At 41.4% G+C, this 12,523-nt stretch overlaps 1 protein-coding gene across 5 annotated transcripts in view; it reads right to left on the bottom strand.

The window, feature by feature from the left end:
• Positions 1-12,523, bottom strand: part of LOC117752424 (ankyrin repeat and fibronectin type-III domain-containing protein 1) — a 138,867-nt gene that overhangs the window by 46,821 nt on the left and 79,523 nt on the right. For 3 of the 5 annotated variants that reach the window (XM_034569696.1, XM_034569697.1, XM_034569695.1), the window contains one exon: positions 6,476-6,516. In XM_034569696.1, the coding sequence (XP_034425587.1) occupies positions 6,476-6,516 (41 nt within the window). Of the gene's footprint in view, positions 1-6,475; positions 6,517-10,186; positions 10,629-12,523 lie in introns of those variants that run through there. The other 2 variants (XM_034569698.1, XM_034569699.1) reach the window with 2 other exon arrangements.

Below are 12,523 nucleotides of genomic sequence, written 5' to 3'. Positions count from 1 at the left end.
ACTGACACTAGACGCAGCATTCTGTTCAGGACTGTGTGTTCTGTGCTCTGACTGAAAGAGATGAATAATGTCACATCATCAACACTGGGCCATACATTAAATGCTGCAGGGGGCTCTGGCTCCTGTGCCACCTGTAACCACGGCAACAAGCCAGCTACTACTGGGAGGACAAGTCCCTCAACTGTGGGGAGTGTGGCAGTCTGAGTGCGAATGCAGGGGGGGGTCTCAGGGGTTCTGAGACCCCATGATTGACACCTGATTCTCCCTGAAAGCCTCAACAGCTAAATTCATGGGGTGTCTGGAAAAAATCGTATTATTATATTATTATAAAAAATGATTTGTTCCTTCTAATTGTCTTTTAAAAACGTACTTTGTCCCGTATTGGGCAGGCAGGGTTTCCGCTACGTTCATTTTGCAGCAGCAACCCGTCTCTCCTTCAGGATCTTTATATACAGTCTCTGGCAGACACACATTATAGATCTGGTATCCTTGTACTGTTCCACATGTCCTTCCTCCCACTCCCCCGCTGACCTGCGCTCTCATCTGACTACGTTAACAATAAACAACACTAATCAGAAGTTATTACTATCTGAACAGTACTGAAGTTTACTGTTTCATTTGCTCAAGGGTTTATGAGAAACATTTTAAAACACATTGCATAACACTGGAGCACTAGGCAGGGGGGGGGGAGGGCACTGGGTATATGTCGCACACTGGTGGCAGTAAAATAAAAAAGTGTCTAAAGGGTATCTCAGGAACACAGGGCGTCATGAAATATCAGGGCGATGACCTTTAAGAGAAAGAGGCTGGAAACTGTTTCCGTAGATTTTTGAAAATGACAAATTTACTCTGCTTTCCTCTCTTGCATATTTTTTATTTTTGCTGGCGAAAGTAACATGAGTGGATGGACACAGGGAACCCGGACAGCTCCACTTCCCCGGCCACAGCGCCACCAAGCCCGGGGCAGACAACCAGGGAGCCATGCACAGCTCCACTAGGTCGGCTTACACTGTTAATATGGGTCTTTATATACATGTTTTACGGTTTTTACTGGCTCCGTCAGTAATTTACTGCTCCTCACTGTGTCTCTATCATTCGCGCTGCGCAATGCCAACAGAATCGAGCCAAACCGAGCGCGCCCCACCATCTCCTCCAGCTCTTCATACATTGCCTAAGTTCAAAAATTCTGTTGGTTTTACCCAGTCTTGAGTTTACAGCCTGATGACACTGTTTGTGTGTGTGTGTGTGTGTGTGTGCGTGTGTGTGCGTGTGCGTGTGCGTGTGTGTGTGTGAATGTGGTAAACAGGCAAACTGCGGTAATATATTGCTTTATCACAGCGGTGAGTAAAAATCCACACCGTCACAGCCCTATCTTCCGCTTATCCAGGCTCGGGTCGCGGAAGGTAGCTGGACATCCCTCTCCCTAGCCCCACTTTCCAGCTCTGCCTGGGGGATCCAAAGGCAAGTTCTGGGTCTAGCGCGGGGTCAACTCAACTATCCCCTTTCGACATGAAGGAGCAGCGGCTCTACTCCGAGCTTCATCCGGATGTCTGAACTCCTCACCTCTCTGAGCCCAGCCACCCAACGGAGAGAAATCATTTCAGCCACTTGTATTCACAACCCTCGCTCTCTCGGTAACTAACCCGAGCTTGTGACCAAAGGTGAGGATTGGAACGTTGTTTGGCCGTAAATCAAAAACTTTGTCTTCAAATCCTTCAATCCATTCATCTGCATACCCATTTATATTCTCTGTGTATTTTTCTTTTATAAGTTGTGACAATTATTCATCATCTACTCCAAAGTTTCTGCAGGTTCACTTGTTTAAAACAAAGGAGATTATAATATAGTGTGCAACAATTTCAATATGCCTGTGTGGGTTGCCAAGTAATTCACTGTGAAGAACTGAGAACTCTTAACTAGAATGTGGTTTTATTATCTAAACAAAACTTTAAATCAGGCACATAGTTAGTGAACAAATATCCCCTCCTACCCACCTTAAGTTATTCCATCTCACACACACATACACGCGTGCTCACACACACACACACCTACGTCACCCCCATATGAGAACAATTACATGGCCCGCTCCTGTGAATAAATTAGTCTAATCAAGTTCTCTCTTCCCTGACATCCGTACCTAAATCCCCTGCTCCATGAAAAAAAAGCATCCCCTAGTTTCCGAAGACACCCCGGCACCCCAACCTTCCATTATTCCTTCCTTCCTGTACTGTCTGCACCCAGCGCACGTAGGAGAGTCGAGGCCAGAAAGATGACAGAATGTTCAGAAAGAAAAAGTTAAAAGCTTTGATTAAAGTTTAGGAAAGTAAAGGAGTGTGGCGTATAACTTAAGGAGTTTTAAGCTGCTTTTTAAAAGGTGTCCACAAAGATCTTAATTCGAAAGGAATAGAGTCTGAGACCCACAATTTAAAAAGTGCAGTTGGTTTTAAATCTTAAGTAAAGCTAAGAAGCTAAGGTTCATTTACATGTTAATTTAAACAATGAACATTTCCATGACTTAAGGGATTAGAATTTTGCATGTTGCAGCTGAATACCCCTCACCTCCCCTTCCCCTTCCAAACATGTAAGAGAACCTGTGGCGGCCTTCAGTTGCCATAAAATCTCAAAAGTTGTTTAGTTTGTCCAGTCTGGGCTACTGTAAAAAACATGGCGACCTCCGTAGAGAGGACCCGCTCCCAATGTAAATATAAAGCATTTAAATATGAAGGCCCCATTCCATGGTATATATAATCCATATAATATATAAAGGAGCAGTAATACTTATGACAGTGATTTATTGGTCAGTAAATATGATATATTATATTCACTCTTGATCTAAAACTGTTGAGTTTGGTAGGAAGATATCAAATGGAACCTTTAGTCCCAAGAACTTTTTTTCAAGGAACTAACAGCCATTAAGCTGCATTTCCACATCGGTTAAAAGGACGAGTGGAGATTTGGCAAATTAGCCTGCTGAGCTTCTACCAAGTGACAGGTACAACAAGCTCTTCCACTCCAGTCCACTAGGAGGCTGTAATGCAGAAGATTATACAACAAAGGTGTTGCTAAATACATCAAACAACACTACGATAACAGTAAAGATGGAGGAGACTTCAATAATGCTGCCGTTGCTCATGATTTGCTGTTTGTAAATGGGAATATTGAGTCGATGCTGAAAAAAGAGACACAATGCTTGTCTTAAAGTAAGAAAGTCAGATGTCAGATGAGATAGTACAGGGATTCACCAGCTGAATTATTGCTGGAGTACCCAACCAATTTACTGCAGGGTAAGGCTGGGCGGTATCACTTTAATCAATATCACGATTATTTCAAACTTTTACCTTGATTACGATTAATGAACGATTATTTTATAACACCCTGATCTTTTTTTTTATAAAGAAGTGATCTTTATAAAAACCTGCTGAATTCATATTTATGTTCCTGAATGAGCGGGGCGTCGCTTCTTCCGCAACAATGAAGTTAAAACACTGCGCTGCGTCATAATCTGCGGGAAGGAGGGAGGACATGCAGAAGGGTGATATGTCCGTTCCTACAGTGGAAAGGCAGCAAAGACAGGTTGTAGCATAAGGCCTTTTACTGCCCCTGATAATTAGCCTCACAGAGAGATTGTGAATGGCACTTTAATGATCCAGTGATCACCTGCTAAGAACACCGCAGTGGGACAAAATGGAACAAAGAGCCAGAGTTCAGCAATATCCCCTCATTAATAACAAGTGGAGCAAATTAAATCCTTGACAGCAATCAGGGAAATAGCCTGACAGGGGCGCGGGTGAGCAGTGCCCGCCGTTCACCTGCACTGGGATCCAGGAATTAACTGAATATTATGACATTTAAGTGATTGTATAAAATATTTCTTCGGCTGGGTATGATTAAATGCATCTGACATAGTAAAGATAAAGATATACCTTCATGAAAACTACTCATCTTCCCTACAGAGAGCAAAAGAGAAGGCAGAACAGAGAGGAAGTGATAAGTAATATAGTGGGAGTTGAGATAATAGAGAGGGGGTATTACAGAACATGTAATAATACTCAGTCATGAAATCCCTGTATGTTGTTGTTGTTGTTGTTCTTCCGGTTTTCAAGGGAAAAACATGTACGTGCATGTGTGTGTGTGTGTGTGTGTGTGTGTGTGCGTGTGCATGCATCCTGTTTGCTAGTTACTTATGTCCCTTCACGTGTCTACTGCCATAAATCAACATGTGGCTGAGTACAACCATCTTTCCCTCATTCTATGGCTCTACTCGACATCCCATGATGCCTCTACTGGGTCTTCAGTACAGCTGCTTGTCTCCTGGCAACCAATGTCTCCCATAATGGCACACTGAGTACTCACTGTGCCAGCACACATCACTTATGACATGATTTAATTTGTGATGCAGCACGTGTCCAACTGTCGTTGACTTCCGGACCAAACAGAGTTCAGACTCAAACACACAGCGCTCACTTCTGACTCACACAGTGGTCATCGGTTGTGATTCATCACTATTGGGAGAACATTTTCAATCGGAAGTCATCCTGATTACATTTCTCCATTTTGGATCCATGACTCAAAGACATCAAACACAAAGCTAAACAATTTAATTCTTCCAAGAGAACCCCAAAAAAATCCAAACCACCCTCAATGAGGCTTTGATTCAAAGCAAAGTCGGGCATTTAAAATAAGACTGTTGAAGAAAATCTTTTAATTGGTTTATTGGTCCAAAGTTAAGCATCTTGAAATGTCTTGCACAGAAATGAAGAGACAAAAAAAGGATAACCACCTTTTTGGTGACCTATGAACAATTCACACTGATATACTGTAGGTGCATAAACAGTACTGGCTGTATTGTGGATAGGAAGAATCAAGCACGGGAAAGATACAGTATGTTGTGATAGGTGTCCATGGCTTTGGTTGCTGAGCAACTAAAATATACAGCTATTATTGTAAGATTTAAGTTCCCACTCCGCTTGTCCTTCACCGTTTGCCTGTTGTGACATCCCAGTGACTTGTGCAGCTCAAAATGTTGCTGCATTTTCTACAGAATGATTGCAGACAGATATTTTCCACTAAAAGGCTCTGTTTATTTGGTCCTGTCATTGGCCTGAACATAATAGAATAAGGGATGTTAATGGTAAACAGAGGTTGCTTTTGACTTTGTAGTTACTCGTCAAAATGACAGACAGGGTTGTAGAAATGTCATTATATTGTATAATATTTTTTAATAAAATTGAGATAGGAGGGTTATTCAAAAGCATTTAGTTTTCCAAAACAATTTTGATTGTATTAATATTTAATATGAAGAACAAATTTACAGATTCATATATTTATGCAGTCAGAGACACTTCGGCTGTGTGCTCACTTTTCATTTCTCCTCCACACAAAGCACATGAGGGATTTTTTCACAATGTCAGTGAAGGAAAAATAAACACAGTGTCTGTGTACCTAAACGTATGTCCAGTTCACAAGAACATAAATTGAACTCCAGCTGTAGCCGATCCTGAGCTCAAATCCTCCTCCTTGTTTGCATCCGACTTATTATGGATGTTCGCTAGTGCACAATCAAATACATCAAGGGAGATTACTGCCTCTGCAGCTATCAATAGGTTTTACGTCGCTCTCGAAAAGAAGGAAAATGGTCTTTTTTAAATTTGTGCTGAAGGCGAGCAGATCAGAAAACAGGGCTCTCGCTTATCTCAAATAATGATCGGATCCTCTCACTGTTGTGTTCACTTAGCAATCTTCATCCAACAGTGTAATTTGTTGAAATTTATACCCACGCAGAGTGTCGCCACACAGGGGGGAAAAAAAGGTCCTAGGTGTGACTCGCAAATCCTTAAAAGGTGTCATTACATCAGGAGATCCCTTTGATGAGTTCCACCAAGCAAACAAACTCCTCTTTACTTTCAAGGAGAAAGTGCATTTCCCTCCTGAGTTCACAGAACTGATTTCCAGTAGAACAAGGTCTGGAAGTGCTTTGGTTCCATGTGGCGAATGAAAGCAGATGGATTATGAGTCAGGCTTAGACAGACTTAACTTGCTTTTCAAACACATGCACACACATCGGAATTCATTGGCGTCTAAACACAGAGGAATCGGGTCAAATTCTTGAGGAGCTTTTGTTACCTAGAAAAACTACTGGAAACGGAGCTACCTGCTGTTCTTCAACCACAATGATATGTAATCAGTTATGCTAATGGGTTTTGCTAGGCCAATTAATGAGGACTATTTTCATGGAAATATTTGTCTCACATAACTCAAGATTAGAAGAAGGAAACCGTAATGTACAATATGGTGTTACAGCACTAGTTGGCACTACAGTAAAAGACCATGGGTGATGTTATATAAAGTCTGGAAGCCAATGATTTTTGGCCTGTTTTCCTAGAATGAAATTAGGAGGGAAAATCAAATTAGGCAAAAGAGAAGAAAACAAGGATGGATGATCGAATGTACAGGCAGGGGAAGAGGTGGGACTTACTTCTTCTGCTGATTCTCCTTCCGGTCAGCAGAACCCAGACTCTGTAAACAAGAGAAGAAAGACAGACATCAGAATGTAAAATGGTCAGTTCACAGTTTTTCATCTTTGCGTAGCCGAGACCACAACATGTTCTTTACATGCTGTAAAACCATGGGGTGGAATATACAGTATTAGAAGTGTGCATGTTTCCCTTATGACAGGATTCAAAACGTGTCTTGATATATGTGCCACAATATGATTCAGGGATAAAAAACAAGTATTTAATTTCACAACTCTGTGTTATTGTGTTTATTACTTGATTAGGCTCAAAGGCATACAGACTAATTGCCTATTGTATGAACAAACATTCATGACTTATATAAAGCACAGCCATGACCAGGTGTCTATAGATAGAAATAGGAAAACAAAACAAAACAACAACTTCGCAAAGACACTTATACTGAAAACAACTCCTGACCTGCACAGGTTTCACCATGACATCTGTTGTTTTGCTCCTAATGTTGATAGTCGCTTATATATAGCAGGACTTTTTTCTACCTTTTGGTTCTTCTTATGAAATCCAACTCCAAGATTTGACAGTGCACTGGGAAACCATGTTGGCATTTGTTTTTCAAAGATGCTGTGAATGTACGTAGTAGCAAAGCAGCGACAATCAACTGATTCCTAACTGTAACAACAGGCCATCGACTGGTTCACAGTACATTTAGATTGATTCAGCAATCACATCTCTTACGTGTAAACCAAAATGAATTTAATTATTAAACCCCTCGAATACATGTGTGAATACGAAACAACCTTTTTTGTATTTTGTTATACTCACACAGGTTTAGTCGTGCAATAATAATGAGCACTGCATATTTGGCAAACAACTGAGATTTAGAATTTAGTATAATAGTTGTATATTGCAAGCAACTGGTATGAAAAAAATTCACACCAGTTACACAAACACAAAGACAGAGATATCCAGCTTGCTCCCCTTTGGACTTTACAGTCAAGGTGAACCATATGTTTCAGTTCACGCACTAGTCTGGACATTTACCTTCAATAAATCACATGATCAATGTCACCATGTAAGAGCCAATTACACGGGTAATGACTAGCCTTCAGTGGAAAATAATTAGCTCCCGGGCTACAATTACAAACACTTATCCAGTCAATTTATTTTATTCACATGCATTTGTCAAAAACGTGTGCACTCGTGAGCGCACTGAGAGATGAGCTCAAAAGCCATTTCCCTGACAATGAAGTCAGCTGAGTTCAGAAGTGTGAGGATAATATTCCTGCCTGCTCTGATCGACAGGAGAGTGCAAACCTGGCACACGCACACACGCACGCACACACACACAAACACACACAAACCCTGTAGCCTCCCCCTGCTGTCCACATCATCTGGAGGTGTGTCACTCTCAGAGGTGACACATGCTATGACACACAGAAACACGCACATGAGACACACACACAAACACTCGCGTACAAGTGGCTGTGTTTATCCAAACTATTGCCACCTCCTACACAACATCACCAGTAGCACCTTGGAGACTCACAGAAGAGATCTGATACAACTATTCTCAGCCATAGCGTAGGTAATTGTGTAGACGTGGTGAGAGATGAATAAAATCTACTCAACCAATTTAAAAATAAGTGATGCTCGTACTAAAACAGCACAGACGGATAATATGTAAGAGGTAGAGATGAGAGATGTTCCGATACCATTTTACTTTCCCAAAACTGATACGTGGAATTTGTGTTTCGGCCAATATCAGTTCCAACTACTTATTTATATAAGGTATTTTTACAGTTGTATGCTATTATGCTTCACTAGCATGGAGTACACGCTTATGGTACCCCTCACGTTTTACTTATGGGACATTGCAGTGAAAAAATTTGCCAAATTTCTGACGACATTTTAGCTCACTCTGGCTCACATTGCCGGAAATAGAATAGGATTAGAATGCAGTACAAAATCATATCAAGACCTTGTCAAGCCTATATTCACTGTCTCCAAAATGACATTACATTATATCGTGTCACATTGGTTCTAAACGCCAAGTTTGAACCCACAATCCCCGATATACAGGCATGGATGTATTGAGAGAGCTTGTATGTCATATTTCAAGATGCTGCGCGTTCATTATAAGGAAAGTTTCTCATCATCAGGCTTCTATGCATGTATGTTCTTCTGTAGTTTGGAAAAATGCATCATCATTTTACAGCCTCTAGCGTTTGTGCCAAAAAGTTGTTGTGGGCCACCGCGTGTCACGTGGCCCGCAACTGACTGTGGCCACAATGTCCACATTCCCTCTCATTTAGACACTGGGACTGAGCGGCAGCTAACCATAACTCTACATTGTGAAACATCCTGTATAATTTTGGCAGAACACGGAAGCCACTAATGGACGTCCCTACAAGTTCTTGTGTGAGGACAGGGCATTCCCTCAATTACAATCTCAAACTGCACATCAGCGAGAACTGTTGTGTTCAGAGTGTGCGTGCGTGTGTATATGAGTGTTTCTGTGTTTGTGCATTTAAATGAGCAGTGTAGTGACATTTTCCCCATTAAATGACTCTAGTCTGGCGTTTTGAGTGTGTGTGTGCTTTTATTCGTGCAGTGACATTTTGACCAGCGATCGACTTCACCGTGTGACCAGGTCTGCGTACGAGCATCATCCTCCTGGTGGGACAGGATGTGCCGTACAAAGCGACTGACCTTTTTACCCCAGCTCCCCAACAGAGCCCTCAGGTAATGCCAGTTGAAGACACAAAGTGACTATGGTGTATTATAACTATTCTAGAGCCGTCTTATAGGCTGAAATGACGCCATCAGAGCATGACTCAGCATGACTCACTAGGAAAAAGTAGGTGGTTTAATTTCTTTAAGGCAGACGTACAACTAAACTTTAGAAGAATACTATTACAACAGAATTACAGTGAAAAGTCATTGATATTTACAGTAACAATAATCCTTTCTGATCATTAATGACATTATTATTCCAAAGAATCAGCCATAGTAACTACTTGCTTGTTCAATTATCTTATTCCCACTCAATTTGAAAACCAATTAGGTTTACAAGAAAGCAGTGTATTGAATTCAAAGTGCACCCATTGAAATGAACCAGCAGGATCTCATATCATCAAGATGGATTTTGCCTCAAATTTGATTTTCATTGTCAATCAGTCAATCAGTTTTCCCACATCTGATCATTAATTGATGATATTTTTGACCGCATGTACAACCAGCCACTAACTTGTGTCACAGTGTTCATGCAACTTGTCTTTTGCACTCACTCACCTTCATCGCTAACCATCATCCCAGAACAGGGGCAGGATTTAAATCTGGACTAACGGCTCACAACTTTCCCTTTTCACAAACCAAGCACCAACAAAAAATACAATATATACAACATACAGGCAACATCACACCTGACAACTAGCAGATCCTCTCTTAACACCTTACTCAATCATCTTAATTATAGTGGGAAAATGAGCAGGAGACAATTAGCTGGCTTTGCACATCAGGACTTTTTTCTGTCAGATGTTCATAAGATGACAACGGATTGAAAATTGATATTAAAAGTATTTGTGAGAAGGAACACGTGGTGCAAAACATATTGATAAAAGAGTGACCACACAGACTGGATGACTTGGTTCTAAATACGTAAAAATTAGTTCTAACAACAGACTTGTTTTCGTGTGTGTGTGGGTAAAGCATACCTTTACAGCAGGTGCCCCCGATTAAAACATGTCATATCCTCACAGCAGTGACATTCCTGACAATATTCTATATTCTGTACTTGTTACTCATACATAAGCAAACACACAGACACACAGAGACACAGAAACACCATCATATGCGCTTTATACCTTCCCTTTGCAATTCCAACATACACACACATACCTGTGGAGTGCAACCCGGTGAACCCGGTCGCACAACGTTACTCCACTCCCCTTGTCTTCTTTCTCTCTCTTGTTTCCACAGCCCAAAGTGCTGACATCGGTCACAGCTGTAATTGCTGTTCACCTGTCCAACTCCACATCTGTAGCTCTCTCTCTCTCTCTTTTCTCCCTCCGTCTCAAGCTGTTGGTCACACGGAGGTTTGCGAATCTTTGCTCTGATGGTGGTTGCTACTGCCACTGACTTGTTGTACTTTAATTGTGGTTGCTAGGCGATAAGCTTCTCCAATTCTGCACACAGTGAGAACGAGCGGACACGGGAGAGAGAGTGAGAGAGAGAGAGAGAGAGAGAGAGAGAGAAAGAGGGGGCTGTTGGAGGGTAGGGTAGGTGGTGGGGAGGTAGAAGGAAATGCTCATTATAGACACAGTAGCCTGAAGAGAATGATCGGCAGGGAGGAGGGGGGGGGGGGGAGGTTCACAGGAGTGCTGTGGGGGAGAAGTTGCGCGAATGAGAGACATAGACGGATGGAGGAGAGGGGACCTCACATAGCAGGTGCACTTCCTCTCTCTTGGGCGGCCTAATGCAACTTGAAACACTTAAGCCGAGGCAACAGCTCAGATGGAGGATTTAACATAAATGCCTTAAATGGTCAAGCATTTAGAAAATGTACGTACACACATATTTCCTCAAAGCCCTGCCACCCTATCGACCTTCCGATGAAACAACTCAAGAAAATTGAGACTAAAGTAATGTATTCCAATTAGGTTTGGATGGACAACCCAGATGTGAAGTCAGCAGTAAATAAACAATGAGCTAATTAGGTATGTGTGCACTCTGCCACAGATCACTGGTGCTAATTAACTGTCTTTCATGAACACGTGTTTAAAGCTGATGAACTGCTGCAAATTACCCTTTGTGTTGATCTATGCTATCTACCACTGTGATGCCTCTTTTACGCCAAAATTTGCAATTGTTCTGAAAACACCGGGACTGTTCTCTCTGTTTTTCATGAACGTGACAGAAGCTGAGAAAGTCTCTCACCATCATTGCGAGATGTGAAGAAAAGAATCGCTGTTGCACGTTGTTCCCACGATGTAAAAGATAGTTTATGTGAAGAATATACATGGCTATTTACGGACCTTGGAGTTCAGAGAATGCATTAACGTTGCCCTGGAAAAAGTGCAGTGTCAGCATCTAGGCTGCTAAAACAAAGAAGCAGAAATGCGTGTGTTCATCCACGTGTCGTGTATCTATCACTGCCAATCGGCACCAGAGCCAATAAAAACCTGTGTCTACTACAGAGTCATTTGACCGGGGAGTGAATTCCTATTGTATCCATTCCCAGACAAAATACATTAGTTACCAGTGGGGAAAACAGGATTTAGACTTATCAGTGAGGATGAGTGCTTTATATGACGTTTTACATAAAGTAAGCAAGGATAACATTTGGCACAGTGTGTAATTACCAAAGTAAAGAATAGCATTTAGTCATCTGCAAACAAGGTGATGTTTTAATAGATATTCACTATGTCATTGTTTAAATTCAAAACTGAAAATATGCCTTCTAAAAAGGAGTTTGGACCATCAAAGACACCCCTGAGTAATTTCAACGTGTCAAATTTCTATTAGGTAGAAACATGTCTTTTCTTTTCGCACAACCAAAAACAACCATCGCCATTGTAGCACGAGTAACAATGCTGTGCCAGCCACGTTTACCATTCACAACGAGCCCAGTCACATGGGACCTGTTGACATATTCCTCAGGCAATGTCTTTACATGAAATTTCGGACTAAAATCTAAATCTATTCTAGTTTATGCAGAATGAAAGAGGAGCTTAGTAAAACCATGTGCGATTATAATAAATAACATATAAATTCATTTTGTCTCTTAACAAATGTCCAGCACTGATGTTTCATGGATTTCTGGTGATAATGATACATAATTAGCAATTAAATTCACATTTAATTATGTCGTCTTGTGCACTGAAAAGAAACTGATAAAAGACGCATTTAGCAACAAAAGCTGCAAATGAGCCACCTTCAAGTTGGTGACCTTTAGAACGACAGTGGCTTAGCCCCTGTGTGTGTGTGTGTGTGTGTGTGTGTGTGTGTGTGTGTGTGTGTGTGTGTGTGTGTGTGTGTGTGTATGTGTGTGT

Source organism: Hippoglossus hippoglossus, chromosome 19, assembly GCF_009819705.1.
Source record: "Hippoglossus hippoglossus isolate fHipHip1 chromosome 19, fHipHip1.pri, whole genome shotgun sequence".
Classification (NCBI taxonomy): domain Eukaryota; kingdom Metazoa; phylum Chordata; class Actinopteri; order Pleuronectiformes; family Pleuronectidae; genus Hippoglossus; species Hippoglossus hippoglossus.
The sequence above is the reverse complement of the archived record's forward strand: the minus strand, read 5'-3'. Positions and strand labels throughout refer to the sequence as shown.